Below are 27,555 nucleotides of genomic sequence, written 5' to 3' on the forward strand. Positions count from 1 at the left end.
TAGTCAGCAGCAAGACTTTATTACATGCAGTTACACACTCCATCATTGCACTAGCAGCGCTACAGAGAGCCGATGGGTGTTCAACGGCCACTTTAGAAAGACAACTGACCTCAAAATGGATTCCACTTTCCACACGAAGAGTCGACATCTACACTTACAAGCATGTATTTTACACGTCGGCGGTAGTCTCGCGAGCCAGGCACTCTGGTCCTCGCGGGCAGAGCACGCGGGGTTGGGCACGCAGCAGGAATAGCTCCTGCAGCCCTGCTCCTTGCAAGCAGACCCAGCGATAAATCCAAGCTACACAGCAGCAGTACCTGAGTGATAGATACGGTTACAATCTCATACAGAAAAAGAAACCACAGTTGTTCAAAAAGTAATTTATGCAGATCGACAGCTTAGCGGAGAAACAAACAAACAAACCAAAAAAAACAACAACCTAGTTCCATTTTTTAGCTTGATTTTTTTAGGACTTGCCAACCTTTGCTTAGATTTGAGAATGAATAGAACTACGAGAAAGTTCCAGAACAACAGATTCACCGATATCAAACACACTGCCAAAAAAGCAACAACAAATAAAAGAACTAAACCTTACGTGGCGTTAAAACCGTAACGGTTCAGTGACGTTCAACTGGGTCAGGCACTTAAGACAAGAGAGCACTTTGACCAAAAGAAAGTGTCATCTCAGCAATAATCTGACATCTTGTTAAATTTCACACAGACAAGCAAATGAAGAATGCAAAGTAAATTTGGCGCTTCTTCTTAGGACAGTGACCATATCAGTCCAGTCGTTTGATCTTCCAGCACTAAGAAGATCAAGAAATACAATACAATGGATCCACATAAAGTGGACCACTATTGACAAACAGAGACATGTAGAGGCTTACTTCAGCGGATGAAATTCGCCTCTCTCACCACAGCAGCCACGCAGTTCACAAAATAATCACCTTGGAGACAAACACGGACGTTTTGACAATTGTTCCAGCTCACTTCTGCCCGCAACACAAGAGCACATTAACACATGTAAACATGCTTCAGCATCTATGACCCCAGCTGTGCCGTCATAAATAGGAAATCGCCTTTTTTTGGTTTTTGTTTTTGTTTTTTCCACGTCGGAGAAGGTGTCATCGACTTGTTTGCATATAACCTTCGCTATGAATAATTTACTGTCAAATTGTCACCTGATTTTTGTGTTGCAGGGCATCAGGTTAAACCTGAAGTGCAATCAGTGTCTGGTGACAGAGCTCAATGAGACTGCAGAGCCATTCAAAGAAGACAGCACAGCTTCGTAAGCCTTTTGGAAATAATGAGCTACTGATAGGAAAATAAATATTTGTGGTTTATGGAACCATAAACAAAGAAGCCAAAAGAAAAGTGAGAAATGCAATAACACTATGATCTGAGCAGCTGTAGAATTCGTCGAAGTTTTTATCAACTCCATTCAGCCTTTCAGAGACGAAAGGCGAACAAAAGGTTTGCATGGGGGAGCCTTAATGCACGTGAAAATCAAATATGTGATATTTTTACGCTCTGCAGCTGCGCAGCATATCGACCCAAGTACATGAAAATTGCGGCAGAAGGATGTCATCCATCAGCATGGCGTACCGGCCTGTTGCGCGTGGGGCCTTCATAGTCAGACACTACTGGGATTGTAACACAACATATTGAGTTGCAGGTTCTCATCCCAGTGTCTGAGGATAATGAAGAGCTGGTTTGCTGCTGCCTTTACTGCCGCCAGGTCTCGGCCCTCTGGGATCACCTGCCGGTCGAGCCACAGGCTCGCCTTGGCCGCTATCAGCTCCCACTCGATGAAGTAGCTGGCTGAGTTGTTCTCCAGCCAGGCCAGGGCCACGGCTGTAGCCCACACCATGCCCTCGGGCTCCTGGACAGCCCTCTGCGCACCCCCAGGCGAGGCCGATGGGGGCGTGTCCAACTCGGAGCCCCGACCGCTGTCGTACGGGCCGCTGCCGAGCGAGACAGGCACCTCGCACGATGCGGAGGCGAGGGCCCCCGAAAGAGAAGAGGTGCTCTCGGTTCGGGGGCTTTGGGACGGGTGGGTGGAGCTCGGGCTGCAGGGCCACGCCTCCTCCGACTCGAAGCTGAGGTCGGGGTCTCTGGGCGGAGGAGAAGTGCTGTGGTGCACCTCCAGGCTATCGCTCCTCCTGCTGCTGGTGTGGGAGATGTGGGTGAGGCTCACTCTGTGACTGGAGAAAGGGGACGTCCATTTCAGCTTGTCCATGGGGACGTTTATTGCCTCGCACAAAGCGGCGTCCAGCGTGAACGCGCCGCAGGACAGCTGGAGGGACACCTGCAACACACCCATGAGCACGAGCTAGTTTTCACCAAGTTACCAAGTCACCAATCCCACACGCAATCAATTAAATATCCATGGTTCAAGGAGTTAAATCCAGAAACACAAGTCAATTTTTATGATTACTTCATTCTCTAAAACAGTACAAAATGATGTGGAAACAGAACTACAGCTCTAAGTGCAATTAAGAATGTAAACAGTATTATCACTTTGAACCCAATGGATGTATGTACACAACCTAGTAACTTCAGTGACCTTCTCTTACAGGTATAGCAGACCTATTGATTTTGCTATTCCTCACTATCAGTAACACAGGAGAATATCCTTAAATGAACTGCACTGGACTGTTCCTGACATCAATAGATCCTCTCATTTAATTAGCTTTATGACCCGTGGGATGTCAACCGTAGCCTGTTTAATGTCATGAGCTTTATTATTTTTGAGTAGGTTCAGGCTGAATATTGACTGGCTATTTATAAGGTATGAATCAGCTGGAATTACTGCACCTCACTCTGTAATGTTTTTATTCACATGTAGCCGAAGATAAGCATTTATGGGTCATATAACAGTCAAATCCACTAAGACAATGGCACTTTTTAAAATCAAACCTCTCAGAGGAAGAATGCTGATCTGGGAACAGTATTCGCCTGTTATACCAAGATGAAAACAATTTTAGGACAGGACAGACCAGATCAGCATTACCAGATAAGTTACCCAAACAGTTGGCAAAACTATTCCGAGATAAGTGAATAATTCACTGATCTAATTTCTACCTATTGTTATTACTGATCAATGAAACACAGTGCTGGAACCAGACAAAACGCAGCAACCTATTGGATGTCATTAGGAAATGTACTACGCCAACATGACGTGGGAGCAGGAGGAAGCATGCTACAAACCAGAGGGATGTAGTCCCTGCTGTCATTATCGCCGTCTCCCAGGGAGTCCCCACTTCTGCCGGGAGTACGGCACATGAAACCTCGCGCGGCCTTGGTAAGCAGACGCGTCCTGGTGAGGCTCAACCTGGAGCAGGAGAGAGACAAATGTCCTAGAGCTGGCCACGGCTGCGCACCCGCAGTTTTACATACAAGGGCCAGCGGGGTGGGACGTGCCTGGTAACGTCATATTTTTTCTGAAGGTTACATAAATATATAGCATGCTTCCTGATTACCTTCCTCACCAGCTAAAGAAGAGGCTTGCTGCTCAAACTGAGAGCATCTTATACACTTAAGGGCAGAAGCCATTAAGAAAGCCAGTATCGAAAATAAGTGACCAATGGATGTGGGACTCTCAAGTAGCTATAGACAGTGTGCATGGTCAGAACAATCCATAAGCACCCTGACCATTAGATCTGGCTGCACCCCCAACCTGCTGTGCCATGAGCAAACAAGCCAAAATGCAAATGCACCTGATCCAAACACCAAACAGTACAACGCAAGCGCATTGTGGAAGAAATGATCTGAATTCAGTAGATGGCAGTGTCTCTCTGGTAACAACGGTTGTCATGTTATTTTCGCCTGCATCCCTGGTCATTTTGCATATCTTATGAAAAACACAAGGCAACCAATGAGACAACAACCAAATTACTGCAAAATTTGAAAGTAGTAGTAGTTGTAATAGTAGTAGTAACTGTATACTACGGCAGCTCATTCTTGAGGGTTTTTCTAGTACACTTGCATTTCGTTTGTTTGACAAATGAGTGAGAAATGCAGCTGGGTAGAGAAGAGGAGATGTCTCTACAGCTCCCTCTGCTTCTCTTCCACTCTGGCTTGCTCCATCTAGGTTTTTCCATTTTAGCGCTTCTCTTTTTATGATCTTCGTCTTTCTCTCTCTCATTCCCACCTGGCAGAGAAGAGGCCTTCCACTGATCTCTGTGATTGGTCTGAGGTCGCCGATGGACTCCTCTGAGACACTGAAAGAGACAGCAAATACACCTGGTTAGCCTTCCACTTTTCCCACATCTTTAACTCTCTCTCTGACACACGCGCGCACACACACACACACACACACACACACACACACACACACACAATATGTAGGGCAAAGGACATGTCACTCACTACTTACCGTTATTCAAGGACACTGCAGCCTTAGCAAAAAGGATTTTAAGCAGCTAAGATAAGCAAAACTCTGCATTGGGGCTGTGTGAGTGTGTTTGTGTGTGTGTGTGTGTGTGTGTGTGTGTGTGTGTACAAGTGCAAAATGGAGTTTGCAAGAATACTATACGTGGTGTGGCTGGAATTCTTTCTCGAGGAAAGTGAATTCACAAGGTGAAAAGCAGGGCCAGATCACTTAATCGTCTAGTCATTCACCTTCTGGGAAGCTGAATCTTTCCCATGCAGCTGGAGAAGCATCTGTGTTGCAGTGGGAAGTGTCGTCTTCATCTGGTCAAAAGAACACAGATTGGGCCTCTTTGAATGTTTAATATCACTCATTATAGGGCCAAATATTGATAGCTTTTCAAACATAAGCTTGACAAAGAAGAAATGCATAATCACAGATTTTTGAGAAGTGGTACAAAACATGATGAAATATTGAAAAAAAAAAAAACTATGCTCATGACAAATCACACAGTATGTATATATTCAACAAATACTAAGCTATAGCGACATGTTTTGATATCAAAATGTACCTATTAGCTTGCTGTTACTATTTTTTAACACCATCAAACACCAAAGATTTCACCTGTGTCTGTTATAATACAGGATAAAGGATACAGTCTATGAGTAAATGACTTTTGTTAGTCATTCTGGAGAGTACTGTATTCTACAATATTCTAGTTCAATGGTATGATGGACTCTAACCTACTGTATATATTCTATGAGTAAATGACAAAGCACTTTCGTAAGTCGCTCTGGATAAGAACATCTGCTAAATGCCGTAAATGTAAATGCGTTTGTGTAACGCCCGACTTCCTCGACAGGGACGAACATTTAACAACATAAACGACAGCGGCACTCATGTATTACAAACGATAAACATGAACAAGAAACGATGTTAAACAAACACGTTACATTTAGACATTACGTCTACAACGACCAACCACGCCGCGCACCCTGACGCGAGTTTAAATACACACAGACGAAACGAGGCGCAGGCGTGCGCAGGCGTGGCCACAAACGAAGGTCCTCCTACTGCACGTGGCTGGCCGAACCACGTGCCTCGCGGGAGGCGAGCGTTCCCTGACAGTTTCCCACATGCAGTAAATGAAAAAGTAAATTGGAATTGACACGTCTGATCCTGGTGGCAAAAGACTGGACTCGTAATTATTTAAAACTTTGAATTATCCAGTTAAAACAAAAATAAGTGATGTTATTTTTATAACCATTTTATTCAAGATTGATATTAATGTTTTACCAAGATCTATTGTTACTCTTCCCAAAGGTCAACATGGAGCCATCAGCTGTTAGAGGGAATTTGGCTGACAGTTTTTCTTGCTGGGTAATTGGATTTGGTTTTTCGTTGAAGCTGATGGGTTATTTAGATGTGGGGGTAACTGTAGAACTACCACCTATCAGGCTGATGGTGGTAGTTGTTGATTTGGCTGCAGGGGCTAGTTTTGGTTGAGGGGTAATAAGCTGTGAAGTAGATGTGTTGAGAGGTATTTGGCTGTGAGGGGGTAATTCTTTTTTTTGGGGGGGGGGGGCAATTTGCTGTGGGGTAGTTGAGGGTAAGGGGTTATTTATCCATTAGGGTAATTGAAAGCTGTTAGGCAGATAAGAGGTGCTTGGCTGATTGGAATCATTTTGGTTGAGGGGTGTTTAGCTTTGGGGTATCTGAGGGATATTTGCCTGTTGGGGTAGATCACTTGGCTGTTCATGGATATTTTCATTAAGGGGCAGTTAGCTGTGGGGTAGTTGAACTTGAAGGGTTCTTTAGCTGTCAGCATAGTTGTGGTTGAGGGCTATTGGGCTGATGGAGATAGTCGCTGATAAAGGGCATCTGGACATGGATGGGTATTTTGTTTTAGGGGTAATTGTGGGGTAGTTGTGGTTCTGAAAGTTTATTTAGATGTGGGGTAGTTATAGTTCAGTTTTATCGCTATGCTTCCTTTGGTACTGTCTGTTCCACTTCTCTGATCCTCCACTGAGAGAACCTAGCCATGCTGCACTGAAACACACAACAGCACTAGTGTATCTTACAAATCTACACAATGCACTAAAAACTAAGAAGAACAGAGTTCTGCTTAGATGTTTTCAGTGTCTGTGCTTGAATATCTTATCATAATAGTCTGTACTATTAGTCTGCACTATTAGTCTGTGCTGTACTAGTCTGTACTATTCTACAGGGAAGCTGGTCTGTGTTCCCTTAGCCTTGTGTTCCTTCATCTCTATCAACAGTGTTGATATATGATGGTTGTGACACAGGAAATATTAACATTAAGATTTAAAATATTCAAAAACTATAAAACAGACCAGAGCCAGACTGACACTGCAAAAGTGAAATATGGCACGGGGGCCTTCACAGTGAGAGCTGTCCTTGATATTGCCTAATTGTATTACATTTTAATGAATGTCTTACAGTGTTGACAAAACGTTGATAAACTCATTAAGTGCCAGGAAGTTGATATAATAATGACTATAATTGAGGAGGATAATTGCATTAAATACATTATATTATTTACCCTTCATAACACTTAAAATTAAAAATACGTAAATGAATAAACCTGATAGCAGTTACAATTGCTGGACATGTTTTGCCCTATGTCTCAAGAATCAGTAGAATACTAGCTACATTAGTAATAGGTTAACAAACATACTGAATTAATAGATATATCAAATGTATCTGTTTGTTTTGGTTTTTTTGAAGATTTACAGTGGATGCTAACATGGTAAAATCCTGTAGCGATCAGTCAACATTAAGGATCATTCCCTGCTTTGGATGAGACGTCTTGACAGAGGAATGTCCTTTGCCATCACAGCTTATCCTCATTCCGTATCGTTACCGTAACACTGCGTGGTCTTCCGAGGTGGGTGTGTTTCCACATCTCCCTCGGCCATGCAGCCAGACTGCGAGCGGCCCAGACCCACGGAATAGCCGCGGGTCTTCCTGCTTCCTGAGCGTGAACTCGAATGAGAGCCTCTCTTCAGCTCTTCCCCTAAGAATGAACCCAGGAATGCTATTAGCATCGGATTCTATTATCTCCACAAGTCACGGTTCACATCCGGCTGGTAATGTGGGAGGCAGTTGCTACTCTTGCCAATGGCCGCTTTCTTTGACGTGAGAAAGCATATTGGCGGTAAGTGCAATGCTGGCAGTCAAAACAGAGGAGTGACTCACCAGTGTGGAGATACTCGATGGAGGTGGGTAAATATTCGTTGCTGTCCAGATCAATGGGCACAAAGGCTGTGTATTTGCTCAGAATGTTGCAGGCTTTGCTGGTTTGAATGGCATACAGCTGATACCGCCTGCCAGAACCTAAGAAAAATAACCATGGCACAGATTCTCAGATGTAAAGGGACAAATTGGCCAGACACGGATAATGACTAATCTTACAAGTCTGTGATGTGCAGACACGCTGAAATTTGCACTTGAGCTGAGTTTACTCATTCACCTACGAATCATTAATTCACTCCCGCCACGATACGGCAGGCTCAGTGCAACACTCTCTACCATGTCAGTGTCGCTGCTCTTTGGAGAAAGGTCATCAAATAACATCCAGTGGGCCTGAGGTCAGAAACTGACCAATGATGAACAGGGTGGAAGGTGGCTGATGAGTTCTCCATGGTAACAGATGAGCTACACTTCATAACTGCACACCTATAAAATGCCAGTGTGCGTTCCAGGTGTTTAACAAACTACGTGTTGAGAATGTAGAGAGCAAAGGCCCATCACCTACCATGCTCAATCTCACACTCCTTGCCAGCCATCTGCTCAAAGTCACGAATGATCGACCTCGCGGCCAGGTGATGGAAGGTCTCATTCCACAGGTCCTCGTGGACCTTCTCCTCCCGCTCACGGCCCTTCTGGTAGGGCTCGATGTCAAAGGTCACCTCCCACTTCACAGGCTTGCCGCCTAGCAGGCCTGTCACCACCACCTTGCAGGCCCTCTCCTCACAACTGGTCGCCCTGCCGCCCAGCTCTCGCGACTCCTGTGGTGCCTCCGCCTCACAGAGCTGGTGGCCGTAGCCTTCTGCTGGTAGAAGCGACCGCGGTGTGAGCATGTGTTCAGGATGCCGGCGGCACGTGGAACAACTGCGGGGTGGCATGCAATTTTCTCCTGACCATCAGCGTCACTATATGTTATGTAACCCATCAATGCGAGTGACTGTTAGCTGGATAGCTGATGTGAGCGCCACCTTCTGATATGTCCTCTTTTAAATAATATAATTATTTTAAATAGTAAATTTTCTAATAATCATTGATTGCAACTTCTATATAACTACTGATTTCCCTTGGAATATCCAATAATCATTCCTGTCCATGATTAAGTGATTACATCAGCGAATTAATAAAACTGAATTCACCAGCTAATATCTTTGCACAAATCCACTGCTGCATCCACTGACCCACACAGCTCCTTTATTGTGAAGTATATACACATCCATATATGACTGAACCGAGGCTATGGGCAGTTGACTCACCTGCTTCTCCCATGCTGCCCAAGGAATGGCTGTCGGTGGATGACCTGGACCCGTCCTCTGCGCTGGGGCCATAGACGGGGCCGACAGGTGGGGCTGGATCCGATTTGGTCTCCCCGTGGGACCCATCCTGCTGTGGGGGCCTGGGTCCTATCAAACCCCGCCCCCTGGAGGACGCAGCACACAGATTGGCCAGCTGGGGCTGTGAGAGGCACAGAGGTGATACTGCAGTGGTTTTCCTCTGGTGTATGTGGAGTATGACGCCTCCGTTTTGAGTGCGAGGTGCAGTGCAGTATACGATGGTCATTCAGGGGTTCGAGGTCGTCTGTCTGCGTTTGTTTGATTGCATTTAGGCGCCGTTTCGATTCATTTGACGTCTTAAGTGCACCATTAAAGTCATTATTTTCTTGTAGAAATCAAAGCCTGCTGTTCTCCTTCGTTTAACGTCACCATAAATTATATAGCAAGCCATAAGAACCCCATATTCTAGGATGAATATTACCACGGTGAATGTAATTCTTTTGATTATTCTACATGTACTGAATTTCACTCTTCGTGGGGTGTTATATACATTGCACTAAAAGCTCAAATGCAAACTATGAGGGAACATGTCCTGAATATTCGAGTCCATTTCTGAAATGTGGTTAGTGCAGACACTGCCTGAAACACACTCTGGGTCATTAGGAGACACGCACATGCAGCCATGCATGCACACACACACACACACCTAATTTTTCTGGAGAAATCTCCTAGGACATTGCCACAATTTCCATGCATTGCATGAGCGTGGGCCCTCATTAGGGAGGCGGCAGAGAAGAAAGATAGCATCCCTCCTTGTGTTTATTGTTGCATTCTGATTCCACTTTTGGGTCAGGCATATGTTTTGTCACCTCATTATCTTTTCTCTGCTACAGCAATTTCGACATTGGTGCGTCTTTCTGTGACAACCAATAACATTTTTTTTCCCTGTCAGTGGAACCAGAGGAGACTTTGGATTACTGAGAATATGCCCATGCATTGCAGAATGCCATTAACAGAGTCTTTCTGGAACTCTGTATGTGTTTGGGAAGTAAATTACTTTGGGGAATTTCGTTTTTCTTACAGAACTGATCAGGGAATTGGATATTAAGTAAATGGACAACTCTGTGTTTATATGTGACAGAATGGAGAATCAATGAAAAAAGAAAATGAGATCAAACAGCTGTAATTAAACTGTCAAATACATTTTGCTATTATTATAACAGATGGTTTTGGCTAAATTGTCCCGAGAAAAGTTTTCATGAATAACCTTTTAAACAGAAATCTGAAGCAGTGGGTTAGCTCACACAGGCACTTAGAAACACTGGACAGGATCTTATTTGTTGGTTTTTTTTGGTTGTTGTTTTTAGGTTATAAAATTAAATGGAAATTGATTACAAGCTTAAGCACCCACTTGCTACCCCTCTGTCACATTGCTGATTTTTATAAGTTATTTGTTACCCCAAAATACAGCCCGCAATATAACCCAAGCCACCTATTTCTACATGTTTTGAAGTCCGGCTTACTAACCTGGTAGTTCACTTTCCACTGGACACCATGGTCAGAGTTTGTGTGTGTGATGAGTTCCTGCACCTTGGCTCTTCTGAGGGGGTTTTTCCCCAGCGCTGAGCTCGGGTCACTGGGTGTGTAAACCTTCCTCTGGGGATTATAGTCTTCAATCTGATTGGTGCTGTATGCACGTCGTCTGGGAGAAGTGCTCATATCTCCCCCTGTGAAAATATTCCATTATCAACCACTGTGCCATAAATGAATGCAATTCAGGGGGAACTTCTCTCTCTCTCTCTCTCTCTCTCTCTCTCTCTCTCTCTCTCTCTCTCTCCTCTCTCTCTCTCTCTCTCTCTCTCTCTCTCTCTCTCTCTCTCTCTCTCTCTCCACCCAGTACACCATTCTAAAACAAATTTGATAAGAATCAGCCTTTTGTTTTAAAGAAGACACTCAGTTTTCACCTTGAGGACCAACAGCCAGTACCATTTTTAAAGATACTCAAGCACTCAACTGAGATAACAGAATGCTTCAGAACACTTAAGATCTGGTTTCTCCTTGAGCCAAATAATATAAAAATGATCAAACTATTCAGGTATCCATGAGGCCTCGATTGGGAAGTGCTCTTCTGAGTGTTCCTGAAGTTATAGGTCGTTATGGATTGTTACCAATGCTGTCGTGCTCCACTGCAGCAGGGCTGCCCTCAGACATGGCGTTCGGGTAAGTATCAAACGCTGCGGTAGCAGGCGTGTCCCTGGGCGGGGCCTGCCCTTCACAGCCACTCCTCCCAAGCTCCTCCTCCTGAGAGTGGTAGAACACAGAGCTGGAGGACTCGTTCGAGCGCATCATACTGTAACGGCGCCGCTTGTCCTGGTAAGTCAGATGAGAGAGGGAAAAAAGGGTAGCTTATTGTTCCTGTTTGTTAAATAAAGTACAACAAGAATGCTCCCAAGAGAAGGGAAAATTCGAAACAGAGAGGCTGCTTGATAATACAAATAAATGCTTTCTAGAAGCAGAAGTTTCAATCCAAGTCCTGGGGTTTCAGCTCATGTTGTTAGCTTTAAAACAGAATTAATTTTGTCAGAGTTGGGGAAACACTGTGGGGTTTGGTCTCCCCTATTCATTATGAAAGCATATGTTTGTTGTTTTGTTGGGTTGTTTTTGGGTTAGAGCATGGATAATGTTTTAGAACCATTCTTTGACTGTTCCTTCTGAAATCAATATGAAATATAAAACTAAAAAGTCTGAAATGTTCCTTCTGGAGCTTTATTTTAGGAAATCCAAAAAGAACCCTTTTGTTATTCTGTTATTCTCATTCTGCAGCATGAAAGCACAAGCACAGGATCAAGATGTGCTTTTATTGTACCCTGATAGGGTGTACTCACGGATTTAGGATTGGGATGGTAGCGAGTCGTGTCACAGACAACACTGTACCCCATCAGCCGGTCACCAGGAAACAGATACGTTGTTCCCACTGGAGACAGCAACACCTCTTTCGTCTCAGGATAAAACCATTCGATGGAGATGTCACTCAGAACAGGGGCCATGGACTTCCTCAAGCACTTAATCATCTGTGAAATTCCCCAAAAGAAACATTGTCTCCAGATGTTTTTGCAAGGCATTTCTACTACGCTCACACATTACTAGTGTAATAATTTGTTAAAAAATCAAACATAGTCTCTGCGAAACCCAGGGAAGAAAAATCAGCATAGTCTGGTTTGACCAATCATTCTAATTTACATTTTAACTCGACCAAAATGATCATTTACTAATACTTGCGGGCAGCCCACACTTTACATGTAGGCTGTAATTACACGGCCGTGACATTCAGAAAAGCTGGCTGTTACAGCGGAGGGCAAACACGTCGGCGTGAACGAAAACCTTGGGCTGCAATCTCTCTCCGTCTGCCAGGAACTCAGCACAGCCCCTGGAAACGGCGGCCAGGCTGCTGCCAAGACGCCTGCACGCCTGGCCCATGCCGAACACGTAGCACCTGGAGAGCATGCAAACACAGGTGTGAGTGTACACACATATGTACAAAAACACACAACACACACACAAACATTTTATATCAAGGTGAACGCCAGGGCAATGGCAAACATGAAAAAAAAAAAATCACCACGCGACATCACAATATTCATTTCAACGTTTTCACCTTTCCGAGTTTGACAGCCGGAGCACTTTCGTGATGTCAGAAAGATAATTACTTTTTTTTTTCCTGTTTTTCAAGACCAAGATAAAACAGTTCTGCTCTTTTTTATAATTGGCAATCTCATTAGACTTGGTTAAAATTTTGAGGTTCAGGGCCGTCTCTGCGTTCTCCGCTTGGTCTTAGCCATGAGCGTCTGTGGGGCAGGAGTGCAGATTCCATGCCAGTGTTGCCTGAGGACCGTCCAACACACTGGAGGTCTGGGCAGACTCCATGTGGGCCTAATGAGATCACTGACTGGCAAGCACCCTTTAAAAGGACAAATTTCCCAAATCATCTTGATTCATCTTGCTAACAAACGTGTGCAAACGGACAGATTCACCACCGGTTCCCGTCTAAAAAAAACAGTCTAAAGTCTCTTTGATTTTGACTTTGAAAACCTGTACTGTATTGAATTCTTTAGACACAAGCAATAATGTGTAACAACTTTGAGAGGATTCGGAAGATAAACGAAAGCGCCAGTAACGAGTGGCTCTGTGGGCGAGAGATCAATTCCACCATTAGGTGGAGAAGTCTTAGAGTGTGCTCTGCCCAACATCACATCACCACCTAAACGCGCAAGAGGCGTGCCTTGTAGCTCCACTTGAAATGAGACACCCACCCTTTTGGGTTTACAGGTGATCATTTGCAACGTCTTTATTCCAATTGCTTTTTTCTCCGAGATAACTGACATTCTCCGACGGTCAAAAAGGTGGTGACATCATCACGGAACACTGACAGCCCCCCCCCCCCCATGCACAGCTGAGATGAACAAAATATTAAATATTAATAATCCACTACAAGAGGTACTAGTGTTTATGGGCAAGTAACAATGCCCAACTAGAGAGCCGCCCCCATACCTGGTGAACGGGGCGTGACTGCGGACCAGAGCGATGACCTTCCCCGTGTTGCTGACCGCTCCGTCAGTGAGGAGGAAGAGTTGGCGAGGGTGGCCGCGCTGCCCAGGCTGCCTCAGCACCCAGTCCAGCGGGGCCAGGATGTTGGTGCCACCCATGTCTGCTCGGATCGTCTTCACATGGTTGCACGCGGTTGCAAGACTTTCCTGTGTCACAGGGAACGCCACAGGGAACACGTTTCAGTGGCGGGAGTCGGCAGGGTTCAGATCCGTCGGTTCAGGATCAGCTCAGGGGAAAAATGTCACCGTGAGGTGAATGAAATAATTCTATGTTAATAGACGCTGCTCAGAAGGCCATATCAAATGAATGTCACTAATGTGCTTAATTTTATGTTGATTCAATGAATCAAAAGTAATTGACTTTAGCCTTGAAATTAAATGCAAAACCTCTCTATTGCCTCTGCAACTGAAAGCATTTTCAGTAACAGAAAGACATCTTCTGCATGAATAAACGGCATGTTCTCTTGACAAAAAGTAACAGGCCCTTATTGTGGTCAAAGTGAAAATACAGAAATCACATGGACGTAAGTGGTGAGCGATATTACGACTAATTAAATTACAACTAATTACGACTAATTAAAAGGGTACATGGTTGCAATTCACCTCGTTGTAGTTCTGACTGGTAGGGAACAGCGGTTTGAAAGTCGTGCCAAAGCCAACGATGTTGAACATGCAGGCAGGGAAAAGGCTTTTCAGGATCACCAACATGGCATCCTGGCAACACAAACGTGCACTGATTGGTCATCGGGCACGAAAGGAGCCAGGAAGTGGACAGAGAAGTGCCCGAGAAAAGGCGAGGGGGCGGTGCCAGCCCAACACTAGGCCCAACACTAGGCCCAGACAGGAGCCTCTCTTCATTCCATGACACATCAGAAATATTACAGAATATTTCATATATTTAAGTGGGTAGCCTGAGCAAAAGCCACAGAACGAAGGTAGGCCTATAACAGTGTGCAGCTACTCCAGTACATGATGAGTTTTTAATCACTGGATTGTAGCAATATACAAATAATAGGTATAGTATGTGGAACTGTATTTAAATAATGACAAATTGTAGGTATGCCCACAATGCACAAACAGAAGTTCTAAATTATTAAAAATTATCCTTTAAACTTATTCCTCTCTTTCCCTTTCTACCTATCTGAAGAGATAAACTGGGATGACAGCCGATTCTTCGGGGATGGAGTCATCTTCAAAGCCACACGTGCTCGGGGAGGGATGTCATCCTTGGGGTGACCTGCACCTTTAAGTCTGGCACAAGACGCAGTGGCAAAGGAACGTCCTCGGTCAAATCCAGGATGAGTCATCACCGCCTCGTGCGTCACACATGCCGATCTCGCGCAAGTGGCTCGTGCTCCGCATTTAACATTTGCTCCAGGTTCACGCCACAGCCGTGCCGTGCGCTACCACAGGATCACTCGCGCAGCGTGCAGGGTGCAGAGACCGAGGGCATCCAATATTTCACAGAGTGGCTTTTCACGGCAGACCACTTTAATGGCCTGGTTGCGGCGCGCGCCCGGTGCATTGAAGCAAAATGACAATCAGAATGAAAGGACCCAGATTCCTATCGCCGATATATCAGTTCCGTAGACACAAGGAAATTCAACAGACCTTCATCCTGGTGGCTATTGTTGTTGGGTCAATAGCGCAAAGTCTGGTGAATCTTGAATATGAAGCAGGGTTGAAAGCATCACCTGTATTTCCACATGAAGCAACCTTTTGCTTGCTCTTTGGTTGAGAACATAACCCCCGCCCTGTTGTCTGCTTTCTACTTCTGTCTTTCTCGCTTACTTTTTAATACAGCTCTTACATCTCATCCTTTTCAGAACACGTTTTAACATGTTTTCACAAGTAATCGTCATGTTTCCCAGGTGTCTGCGATCCAACAGCCATGTTTTTATAACGAGACCTGCTGTTAGCTCATTTCTCTGTTTATCATTGTTCTTTTTTTTTAGTAATGTCCATCCCTTCTCAACATTTCCAGGACCCCTGGGATCCACGCACATGTCTGCCTCACCTTAACGCGACTGATGTTGACCCCGCTCATGCTCCCGCTGCGGTCGATGAGGAAGACGAACTCTCCCTGGACCTTCGTCAGGTCAGAGGTCATGGACTGCAGGTCGGGGCAGAAGTTCAGCATGACCACGGGGTTGTGGAGGATGTCCTTGTGGAGCCTCTTGTGGATAATGTCCACCTGCACAGGACGAGCAAGAGAGAGTGACGGACCATCCTCACCCCCTCTGAGCCTGAAACGTTAGCTTGGCAATGTCATGGTATCCATTTCTTGGTTTTTGTCTCTCTTTAGAGGCTCTCCTAATATTGGTCAACGCTCTTAATGTGAAAGAATGCTGTGAGATTCTCATCGGGACTAACCTATTTGATAATTCAATTCTTCCAAGAGAATAAGTGGCAGTTACCCTTTCAAGAGATTACATTCTTTATCCGTATGTTGCATTTACATGCTTATGTATTGTAACACTGCCGGAACCAGCATGGCTAATGCAGTAATGAAATTGGACTCAGTGAACATGGGCATTCAACAGTCTCCATTATTAAAGGGTCCTGAATCCCTGCAAATTCATCTCCACAACTTCAGATCTTTTGTGCGTATCCTTTTTTCACTGTTTGCTGTCTCTCCTTGAGTACTTAACAATCTTAAATCGGAGAAGGTGCTCAACACTCCATTCTACCGCCCCATTGGCAGACAACATCGGCGAAGTCCTCAGGAGGTTTCCATAGAAACCCCTTTATTGCCAACCTTTTTTTTTTGGACAGCTGAACGTGCGCAGCTTCCTGTTACTTAAGGATCTAATTGCACCTGCTTTTGTGCCAGTCTGGTGTGGACTTCCACGTGCTGCCTTGCCAGCCACAGGAAGTGTGCCCTAAATGCCAAACTGCACCAAAAGAAGAGTGCCTTCCTCATATTCCCTTCCTTTGTTTATGCGGCAGAAATGGTTCGAGGTGAAACTTTCTTCAAAAGTCTAAGAGGGTAATGAATGCATCAAATAAAACAAACAACCGGCATCCCATTATCGGCTTACTGCGTCAAATAATCATTGGCTCATTTCAGAAGTTTTTCTACTTTGCACTTTCTTGTTACACTACTGGTCAGTGGTCGCAGGTGCCAACTGTACGTGCGACTGGTTCAGACCAACTATGTCATTGCATTTTATGGAGCAGCTGTTTGGTAAACTGTCTCTCCATCTGTTTGTCTCTTCATCAGCTCTCCTTCTCTGGTCATCACTACTCTACCCTCATCTCTCTCTCCCCGCTGCCCCTATCTGTGCGCTCTGTGTCTCTTACTTTCTTTTCATTGCTGGAGTCCTTTTTGGTGGCCCTGATGTAGTCGCTCCTCCCCATCAGGTGTTCGTCGTACTCTTCCCGCGTCATGTCTCCGTCCTCGATCAGCACGTGGGGCAGATGGAGCTCTGGAGACGGAAAACAGGAGACCGGCATTAAAAGCAGGATTCTCCACAAACCATTTAGTGACTTGTTCTGAGATTTTTAAAAAACACACCAGAAAGTGTTCTGATACTAGAGGCAAATGCTTCTTCAACAAAACTCTATGGTATTTGGCAGATGCTCTTATACGGAGTGACAAATATTTATGGAAATCAAACCTACGACCTTGGTGTAGTCAGCAATTTTGCTCTACCTGCTCTGACAAAATCTGATATAAACAAACTGATTACATTAGGATATGTGTAATTTGTAATTCAATTACAGTAATTCAGTTGCTGCAGGTACGGGACTGAGGAAGACCTTCTGGAGGCCCTCAGGAATTTTTGTCCAAACCGATGTCATCACACTGCTTCTTCCTACCATGTAATTCTGATCATATTCACAAAGTAGACTGGTGTTTCGAACATAGCACTACAAATTGGCTGAATCAAAAGGCTGCTGTTGTTACAGGCTGCAGGAGCTGCATTTCTTACGATGATAAAGGTGTTCGGGTATAAAAGAGAAGATGATGTGGTTACAGTGTCCACGTGCTCTAAAGAAATCAGTTCAAATGAGTCCTAGAGTGTTCAGTGAAAGCTAGTGTCATGGAAGTGCAGTTAGGACACAACATTAGATCCTTACACTTGATCTCCCTAAAGGTACAGTGAATACAGCTCTATAGCACCTCATCGTGTCTAGTGCCAAACATTTGAAATTTGATGATAGAAAATTAACTTTCTATAGGCTATAATCACAGAAATGTCTAATTTTAAGAAAACTAGATTATAAAGTATTTTTAGCATTTCAAATACCGATTCCAAACCTATCTTGACACAAATTATATCCATTTTTACTCTAATCCAGTACATATTACATAAGTTTTTTCAAAATACAGCTTATCAAAATACTGGCTATCTCTGGATTCGTTACATAAAGGCTAAGGTCACGCTAAGCCTGTGGTTCCTGGTCCTGGCCCTGGGTGAACCTGATGCATTAAATGATGGTTTTTCCTTTTCTACCACACGTGACTGCACCCTTGTACTTTCATCCAGGCCTTTGTGAGATGGTTTTGTTGAGGTAGAGTGGTGCATGTCGGAGGTCGTGGCACTCAGACATTTTGTTGCTCTTTATTTGCCTCATGGCTTTCTTGGTGCGAGCTCATAAATAGCCTGTGGCTGTATACCCCTCCTCCCTTTGTAGAAAAGAGATTCATTTGTTAGCTCAAAACTGCCATGCATCTTTATTTCAAATATCATTCTCAAGGTGCAATTGTATTGAGTACGATGGTGCTGAACTCTCTTTGATAGTTAAGAGAACCTTAAAGATTTCGTGAAACTCTTTAACAGTTCTATTTGATCTTCATATCGCCATAAGGTTTGAAAGCTAACACTCATGCGGTGCTTTATGGGGAGCAGTAACGCTCCTCGCACATGTGGAGGCGTGGGGAGCAGTAACGCTCCTCACACGTGTGGTTGTGCGGGGAGCAGTAATGCTCCTCACACGTGTGGTTGTGCGGGGAGCAGTAACGCTCCTCGCACATGTGGAGGCGTGGGGAGCAGTAATGCTCCTCACATGTGTGGTTGTGCGGGGAGCAGTAACGCACCTCACACGTGTGGATGTGTGGGGAGCAGTAACGCACCTCACACGTGTGGATGTGCGGGGAGCAGTAACGCTCCTCGTATGTGTGGATGTGCTGGGAGCTGTAACGCTTCTTGCACTTGTGGATGTGTGGGGAGCAGTAACGCACCTCACACGTGTGGATGTGTGGGGAGCAGTAACGCACCTCACACGTGTGGATGTGTGGGGAGCAGTAACGCACCTCACACGTGTGGTTGTGCGGGGAGCAGTAACGCTCCTCGTATGTGTGGATGTGCTGGGAGCTGTAACGCTCCTCACACGTGTGGATGTGTGGGGAGCAGTAACGCACCTCACACGTGTGGATGTGTGGGGAGCAGTAACGCACCTCACACGTGTGGTTGTGCGGGGAGCAGTAACGCTCCTCGTATGTGTGGATGTGCTGGGAGCTGTAACGCTCCTTACACGTGTGAATGTGCGGGGAGCAGTAACGCTCCTTACACGTGTGAATGTGTGGGGAGCAGTAACGCTCCTCACACGTGTGGATGTGTGGGGAGCAGTAACGCACCTCACACGTGTGGATGTGTGGGGAGCAGTAATGCACCTCACACGTGTGGATGTGTGGGGAGCAGTAACGCACCTCACACGTGTGGTTGTGTGGGGAGCAGTAACGCTCCTCGTATGTGTGAATGTGCGGGGAGCAGTAACGCTCCTTACACGTGTGAATGTGTGGGGAGCAGTAACGCTCCTTACACGTGTGGATGTGTGGGGAGCAGTAACACTCCTCACACGTGTGGATGTGTGGGGAGCAGTAACGCACCTCACACGTGTGGATGTGTGGGGAGCAGTAACGCACCTCACACGTGTGGTTGTGTGGGGAGCAGTAACGCTCCTCGTATGTGTGGATGTGCTGGGAGCTGTAACGCTCCTTACACGTGTGAATGTGCGGGGAGCAGTAACGCTCCTCGTATGTGTGGATGTGCTGGGAGCTGTAACGCTCCTTACACGTGTGGATGTGTGGGGAGCAGTAACGCACCTCACACGTGTGGATGTGTGGGGAGCAGTAACGCTCCTCATATGTGTGGATGTGCTGGGAGCTGTAACGCTTCTCGCACGTGTGGATGTGCTGGGAGCTGTAACGCTCCTTACACGTGTGGATGTGTGGGGAGCAGTAACACTCCTCGCACATGTGGATGTGCGGGGAGCAATAAGCAGATTGCTTTCGGCTGCCCCCTGCATGCCGCAGGCAAGCAAACTCATTAAGCAGCGGTAGACTCAGTTTGGATTGTTTCATGCTTGGTCTAGAAAAGAATGGCTAATTGGAGAATCTGCAACAGACTTCTTTTTCAGCAGTCTTCCCTGCATCTGTATTTTTATAATTTTACAATTAAAATCCATCCAATCTGCTGTTGCACAGGTTGGATTTTATTTTGAAAAATGCCCCAAAATGGTAGAAATTGTGGAGATAAAAACAAAAATTTTATTTGATCATTTGTTACCAGTCGGTTAGAATTGTGCAAATTGCTCAAAGAAGCATACATTTTAATCATATAATAAATAATCTATTTCCGGAATGTCACTGGTGTGAAATCAATAGAAGAGGCCTGGATGTCAGTGGCCCGACAGCCCCGTGCAGCACAGCCTTTCCCCCGGTAGGTGATCACGTTGAGACCGCCATGTCATTTTTCCAATTCAGCCATCTTATAGTGGAGGCTGGTCAGCTGGTGGTAGGTTTGTGGGGCGTGTGTGTGTGTGTGTGGGGGGGGGGGGGGTTGCTCCAGATAGGTGCCTTAATGAGCGAGTGATTCAGCTTCCCCTCACGGAAAGAAATGACGAACAGTTAGCACTGGGGGAGGAGAATGCAGTAGAGAGAAGAGGAACGTGAGCAAACCTCCCCAAAAATGCCAACACGGCAGCCTCCAGCAGGGAGGTGGTGGAGGAGCACTGGAGCAGGGAATATGGTGTTTTAATAGATTCTGATCTAATGAACAGACCATACTCAGCAGGGCTGTAAAAATGCTAATCGAAGGTGAAGCCTTTAGGCTCTAAGTAGTTGGAGTTTGTGTGTGTGTGTGTATGGAGTGATGCCACACAGATGTTCAGTAACTTCAGAGCGTGAGGAGATGCACTAGGCAGAAAGCAGCCCAGTAGCAAATTGATTCACGCTGACATAAAACTGGCCTGTGAACACTCATGTGCAATGTGCACGTGAGCGTGAGCGTGAGCGCACCACCGCATCAGCCCAGGGAGTTCACCAGTGTCTTCATTCCTGAAGTATCTCCAAATACATGCAGGGCCTCCCAACTGGAGACTGTATTAAGGAGCAAGAACAGAGTACCAAGGGGGGTTTTAGCAAGCTGAAGAGGTGTGAGTTCTAAAGAAGAGTGAGTTCTTAAGAAGAGTGAGTTCTAAAGAGGAGTGAGTTTTAAAGAAGTGTGAGTAATAAGAAGAGTGTGTTCTAAAGAGGAGTGAGTTCTAAAGAGGAGTTCTAAAATCAACACCTGCTCTCGGTACAGCCAGATTTCAAATTTAAGCTCCTTAACTTCACTCTGCTGTTATAGTGAAATTTTTTTTTTTAAAAGTACAGCAAGTGTCTCATAAAATTAAGCAAGTACCATGGATAGAGCCGCAAAACACACACAGGAGTATTAAAACAGTCCTTCACTACTGATTACATAATTAGGCTACTGCAATATCAGACACACTGTAAAATGCAAGGGTAATTGTATCCAGGCAATATGAAGGCATGCATAAAAACCCAGCAGAAATGTGCAGTCCTTCACATGCACTCATAGATTACTTCACTTAGGAGTGTGTCACAAGTGGGTGCTGAAGTTTGGTATATGGACAACAGCGTGTGTCTCTCCTTTTCAGAGCCCTGACTAAACTACACGTGCTTGGCCCGGGATGCCCACAACGTAGCTCTCAATCAGTCTGCACAATCCCGTCACCAACTGCAAGTCAAATTCAAATATGATCCACACTTGTGTGTGCGTGTGTGTGATGCATGCGTATGGTGCATGTGTGTGGTACACACCACTGGGGTAGATAAGGATTTCCACAGGGCAGTCATAGGTGTACTTGTCTGCCAGGGTGACCAGGATGCTGGTGGCGGAGCAGGCTGATGGGTCCGCGTCGGCCCGGATGGCGTGGGAGGGGCTCTCCACACCTGCACGCAAGTGCACACACAGTACTCTGTATTGGCTGCAGCAGGGCCCACAACTGCAGCACCAGCCATACCAATTCACAGAGTTTAAAGATCAACTCTTTACCATGAAGGCTGAATCTCTGAGTGGACAATCAATAGCGTAATTACTTGGCTCGAGTTCTGAGCATCAGATTGGGATATTTCCAGAGTACAGCCACATCTCAGAAACCATAAAAGCCTTATTGATTGAAAGCAGTTGACACACTTTAAAATATTCCATTGTTCATTCGAAAATACGCATTTCGCAGCCATGCCACATAATCAATAAGTAGGACAAGGCAACAGTGTTGCCTTTTGACATTGAATTATATTCCACATAGTGTGATCCACTCTTTCTAGTGAGTTTCTGTGTGTGTGTGTGTGTCTCTGTCTACCATAAGACTCATCTCATGACTCTGACTTTGGCGCACTGACCAGCCAGTAGATACGGCCCTCTGATCTCCAGCTGGAAGTTGAACTCATAGTCGATGGAGTTGATGGACTCCTCCTCCAGAAGCCTGGCCAGACACAGCTGGCTGGTGGAGAGAGTCTGCTCGTGTGAGCCTGGAGCACAATGGTGTCTGTCTCTACTGATCCAATTAAAAAAAAAGCAAAAAAAAAAGCACACATCTCATCTCATACAGCCTCTGCTCCTGACTATAATGTAACTACTGCATGCGTTAATACCATTGAAAAGGATCTATTGATATCATATTGATAGTATATTGATAATATATTAACAGCTAAGAACTGATGGATGCACAAATGTTGCTAAAATGTCTAGTGACAAAATCCTTAGGAGTCCTACCTCCTGCTTGTAGGGGAGAAGGCCTGCTCCTCTTTGACGGAGCACTGGACCCTGGGTGTGCAAACGGGCGGCGTGGTGACCCGGATGCCACCGTTTGAGAGGGTGGACAGCTCGGAGGAGGTGCTGACCAACACGTTCACGGTCTCCAGAGGGGGGATGAGCCCCAGGTTCACCACCAGGACCACGCACTCCAAGTCCTCGTCAAGCAACACGAGACCTGTGGTGCAATCACAGAGCTGTCCAGTGGAGACGAGGGGCTACGGCACACAGATCATAAAGCATCACCTCGTCCTTATCCCTACAACGGTCTTCATTAGGTCAAAAGAATCAGCTCATCCCTGTCCCTAGTATGGCATGCATTGGGTCACTAAGGCAAAACCTCATTCGCAATTCCTGCTCTGAGCAATCCAGGCTGCAGAGGCTTTGTCATTTTGTCTCTGTTTGTTTTTTTTTCTTTTAACCGTGCTGGGGGAAACATTCTGGAGGAGGTCGAAACACGGGGTCTGAAGGGGACAGATGTAAGGGAAACATGGTGGCTCACCGCCGCCACCCTGCTGGTCTCCGTTGGCCGCTGCGTCACTGTCAACGTAGCAGTCATCAATTTTCGCCTTGTCTTTGATCTGCACGGTGATTATCTGGCTGGAGATCATCGCCTCGAAGCCCACCACAACAGAGCCCTCCTCCAGAGGGTAAATAAAGATACCTCCAGAAAAGGAAACAGAATGAACAGACATGTGAAAGGCAAGAAAGACCTCAGCACACATACCTCGTGTGCATGGAAATACATTCACCTACACATCTGCATCAATAGCAGGATGTAATTAAAAATGTGAAGGAATGATCCTTGAAAGTGATTCAGGGTCGATCGTGAACCTTTTTCTCATGAAAATGTTATTTTGCCTGTTATTACAGCATTCGACAAAGGGGCTATTGATTCTGCAGTCACTGCTACCTGGATCCTTTTAGCCAATCCTGCACCACAGTTTCATTCTGAGTGCCCTGCCCGCTTTGTTTTATAATGAGGGTTATTAAGCTGTGAAGGTTCTTCAGAGATGCATGCCTGTTTTCTAAAAGTGCCACTTTATGGCCGGATTAAGTTAAGCTATCGGTTTCCAGGCACGGTACACACACAGCGTTCGCAAGTGCGCCGGCATCCTCTTGAGCTCCTCTTTGTCTAAGCCATAGTGCTGCGCTACCACTTGGGGCTTGGAAGAAAATTCGCATGCTGATAAGGCTTCTGACGCACATCTGCCAAAATTGCTTTTGTGGCTAGAGGTAACATTTCGACTCGTACGCTTGGCATTAGAGGGGGGAAAAATAGACGTATCTCATAAAAGATGTATGGAATTGCTGTGCGTGTGCCCCTTGAGATCTAGAGCCATATTAATCCACCCACTCCAGTGCCTTCCCCAGTGTGCATCACGGACCAGCGCTAAAATACAGCCACATGTCACGAGACTAAGGTCTCCCCGTGTCAGTCCTTAGAGTATTGCTCATGCCCAGGCCTGTCATTTATGTGTATTTTAAAGTGACTTCACGTCATTGAGATAATTAAGCAAAAATCTAAAAAGAAAGAACCTCATGGTCAGAACATCAAGACTATAACAATATACTCTTCCCACAAAATCATGTATTCCCATGACACCATTCCCATTAATAATGATCTTATCTTGTTTAAGGAAACAATCTTTTGATATTTATCATGATCTAAAATAAAAATAACGTAATCGCATAATGCATGTAACAAAGACAGTAATTCAGATATTATATGACAATACATTATGCAAAAAGACTACTATAAAGTGATTAAGATCTTATGAGATTTCAATAGAAATATGACAGGGGTTCTTAAATTGAGTGCAATGGACCCTGTGGTGTTTCTGTGACGCCTAAGAAGTTGTGTGGCACATCTACAACCACAGCTGGACCAGTGAACCCCTGATATAGGGGTACAGGTGGAATCGACATCATGCTGTGAACTCTGATCGGCTCTGCGATGCCGCACGGAGCTGCATGGCTTATCCTGAGACGGCATCTCACCTTCGACGGGGTGGTCCTCTATGTTTTCATACGTTAGCGAGGCGGTCATGGCCAGTGTGTAGCCCCGGACACAGGAAGTAATGTCAGAGGCACTGAGCGGGAGGGCACTGCGCTTGGCCTTGTTGATGAGGCCTGGCATGGCTGCAGATGGGCGGGTCCTCACGCACACTCAAAACCGCTGTGGGTGGAGCCTCGGAAAAGCACATGAGTATGAGCCAATCACATCCATTTCTGATGTTGACTCGCATGTTACAGCGATCTTTGATTTTGCATAATCTCAAAGAAGTCTATGCAACAACCAAATCGATACTTAATAACGTAAGCAGTTCAGACACAGTCAAAGCTGACTTTGAAACAAATATACATGGTCTTTTTCACTTAGTCTATTGATTACGTTGTCACGTTGCCTTAAAATATATTAAAAACATAAACTGCGGAGCAAATTTGACTGTGACTGTTAAAAACTGCCCTGCAAGTTTCAAACACAAAGTGCGAATACCAGAATTCACCAATACATTGCACCGAACATTCAGCGGGGACATCTAAGATTCATAAGCGCACTCAAAGCACACGGAACAGTTTCATTTCTTAGTAAGTTGATTTGCAATCGCTATTGAAAAGGCCAGAATCGCTGATAGCATTTAGCAGTTAATAAACGTATGAGACGGTAAAGAACAAAGCTGCTTAAAGTATTCCACCATGTTGCTTAAACATACGTTCTGCTGTATTTATTACACGTTTATGTAAAGAATGCTGATGGAGGAACACATTAAAGCCACGTTTTTCTTATTCTTTCATCATTCATTACAAACAGTGACGCGAAATCCAGTCATGCTGGGAGATTTCTGTCGCCTCACACACACACGCGCATGCACAGAGCAAACTTCTAAAAAACAGCACCATCAAAGCAAATCTAATTTTCTTGCGCATCAAAGGAGCTACATCGCACACTGAAGCACAGAGGGAGATGAAACGGAGGAGTTTGGCGTCATTACATTGTCCACTGTTTCAGACACTGTTAAGTATTTAAGTTATAAGGCGCAAACCATTTAGTTGACGAGAACTTCGTTCACCAGCCTTTTGAATGCACAAGAAATTCGTTTTTGTCATTAGAATTTCCCGCTTACAAATGTCTCTAAAATATCTTCTCAAACGTATGCATGAAATCACTTTGGAATTACTTGAATCCGAAACGGTCGTACGAATCTATCTTTGCACGTCCTGTGAGAAAAGCCTTTCAGAGAACTAAGATGTCTATAGCTGACCACTCTCCCAGGACAAGAAAACACATTACATCCGAAGATTAAACATTTCTGTGACCACGGTCACGAAGCAACAACATATTTATCCAGCCCCAGTTTCCACGCAGCCGTGACTCACAGACAGAGGACACAATATTGCAATCCGCTCTTCCCCGACCCAGACCAAGACTGCCCTCGTGTGTCCGAGGAACAGCGGGCATTTTCCTTAAACCCCTCCGAGCTAAACGGTGGTCGCATAATCACGTCGTACGGTATGTTAAGAAAAACGATACTGCGATTAGGAAGAGCGGACAAAACCAGCAGTGGTGCATGCACAAGCACACGCCAGCTAATTTATTTTAGCCCTGTTGTCGGGACGAAGGTGGGCAGAGCAGATGGCCATACCGAATTCAATTAAAGCCTCATCTCACAGGATATTGAGCCCCCCCCCCCCCCCCCCCCCCCCCCGCCCCTCATGTTTAAATCTGTCGCTTATATTTCAGTTACGTCCGACCAGGCTTTTCTGAACGAGCTCTGCGCAGGGAGGGGAGGAGAGGAGCACGAGCAATGCTCTCCTCCGCTCCCGTGAGGTTCGGCTGGCTGGACGATCGCCCACGGCCGGGAATGAGAGGCTAATGAACGTCCATCGTAAACACCTCCGTAAAACACCTCCTGCCGTTCATGCCAATACGAGACCGGGAGGCGCCACGGAGGTGGCCACTTGTTGACGCGCGCAACGCCACGGATCGACCGCACGCTGCGTCCCCTTAACACCGACTTCAACGTGTCTACTTTTGTGTCCTTAATTGCACTGCGCTTCGTTAACTAATTAACTGAATGTAGCTCTCGGTGTAGGAATTCTGCGCAAAGAGAGGATCGGTTTGTGCTCCCGGATCACTGGGCTATTTTGTTTGCCTTTATGCTGTACTTCCCTGCACTTTCATATCGAAAGCCAAAACGCATGCAAGCCTCAATGAAGAAACGACTGCACCACAAACATCAGTAACTAGACACTAGAATTCGGATAGCCGCAGTCTTACCTCACATTTGGGTCAGTCAGGCAGATGACGGTAGCCTCTGTTCTTGCACTTGCAACGTTTTTAAGGAGTGGTTTTCCAAGCAGTCTCTCCTTTCTCTCTCTTTCCCGACCTGCTTGTCAGTGGTGTCTGGGTGAATGTCGTAGCCAAACCATCAGCTGTTACAGGTGGCTGAAACTCCAAACGACAGACCGCTGGCTCTTGCAGACAGGCAAGGCAACTGAGAGAAAGGAAGAGATGGAGACAGAGTGGGTATGTGCGCGCGCCTGTGCGTGTGTGAGCAGCAGCTGTGTGCACATCACTGCAGCCAGTCAGCACAGCAACATGTGGTTATAAAAAGTAGCTGGCAGCCTCGCTCCGTGCTGTGGCCGGAGTTGGGGGGGGGGGGGGGGGGGGGGGGGGGGGGCTGATAGAGAGGAGGAGGATGCACGGCTCATTCAACAGCTTAGCGTCCCCTCGCCCCCGCTGCTCGGCACCGCCCACTGCCCTGCTATCTCCACCACCCCCACCCCGACACAACCCTCCCCTGACCGCGGCGAACGAAAAGGGAGGATACCCATGTGTTCTGTTTTACTCTGTGGCTCCGAGTCTGAACGAAATGTGGCAGCATTTCGCTGGAGGGGAGCACAGCTGGAGGGGTTCACATTTGGCCTCCAACGACATTTGTCCGATCTCCACCTCTTTCTCTCCGTATATCTTTCCTTCTCTC

General features: G+C 45.8%; 1 protein-coding gene across 1 annotated transcript; it reads right to left on the reverse strand.

The window, feature by feature from the left end:
* On the reverse strand, nt 1-27,066 carry vwa5b1 (von Willebrand factor A domain containing 5B1). The gene is made up of 22 exons (XM_035521212.1): nt 26,850-27,066; nt 24,569-24,759; nt 23,070-23,231; nt 22,529-22,745; nt 22,156-22,310; nt 21,571-21,702; nt 16,821-16,945; nt 15,535-15,711; nt 14,121-14,231; nt 13,462-13,664; nt 12,295-12,406; nt 11,799-11,984; nt 11,082-11,283; nt 10,441-10,640; nt 8,896-9,094; nt 8,151-8,444; nt 7,592-7,729; nt 7,257-7,409; nt 4,624-4,695; nt 4,154-4,223; nt 3,211-3,334; nt 1-2,308 (listed from the first exon to the last, which is right to left on the reverse strand). Exons 2-22 carry the CDS (start codon nt 24,705-24,707, stop codon nt 1,634-1,636), a joined length of 3,846 nt encoding a protein of 1,281 aa, XP_035377105.1. The 5' UTR covers nt 24,708-24,759; nt 26,850-27,066; the 3' UTR covers nt 1-1,633.
* Nucleotides 27,067-27,555: the final 489 nt, after the last annotated feature.

Source organism: Electrophorus electricus, chromosome 22, assembly GCF_013358815.1.
Source record: "Electrophorus electricus isolate fEleEle1 chromosome 22, fEleEle1.pri, whole genome shotgun sequence".
NCBI lineage: Eukaryota > Metazoa > Chordata > Actinopteri > Gymnotiformes > Gymnotidae > Electrophorus > Electrophorus electricus.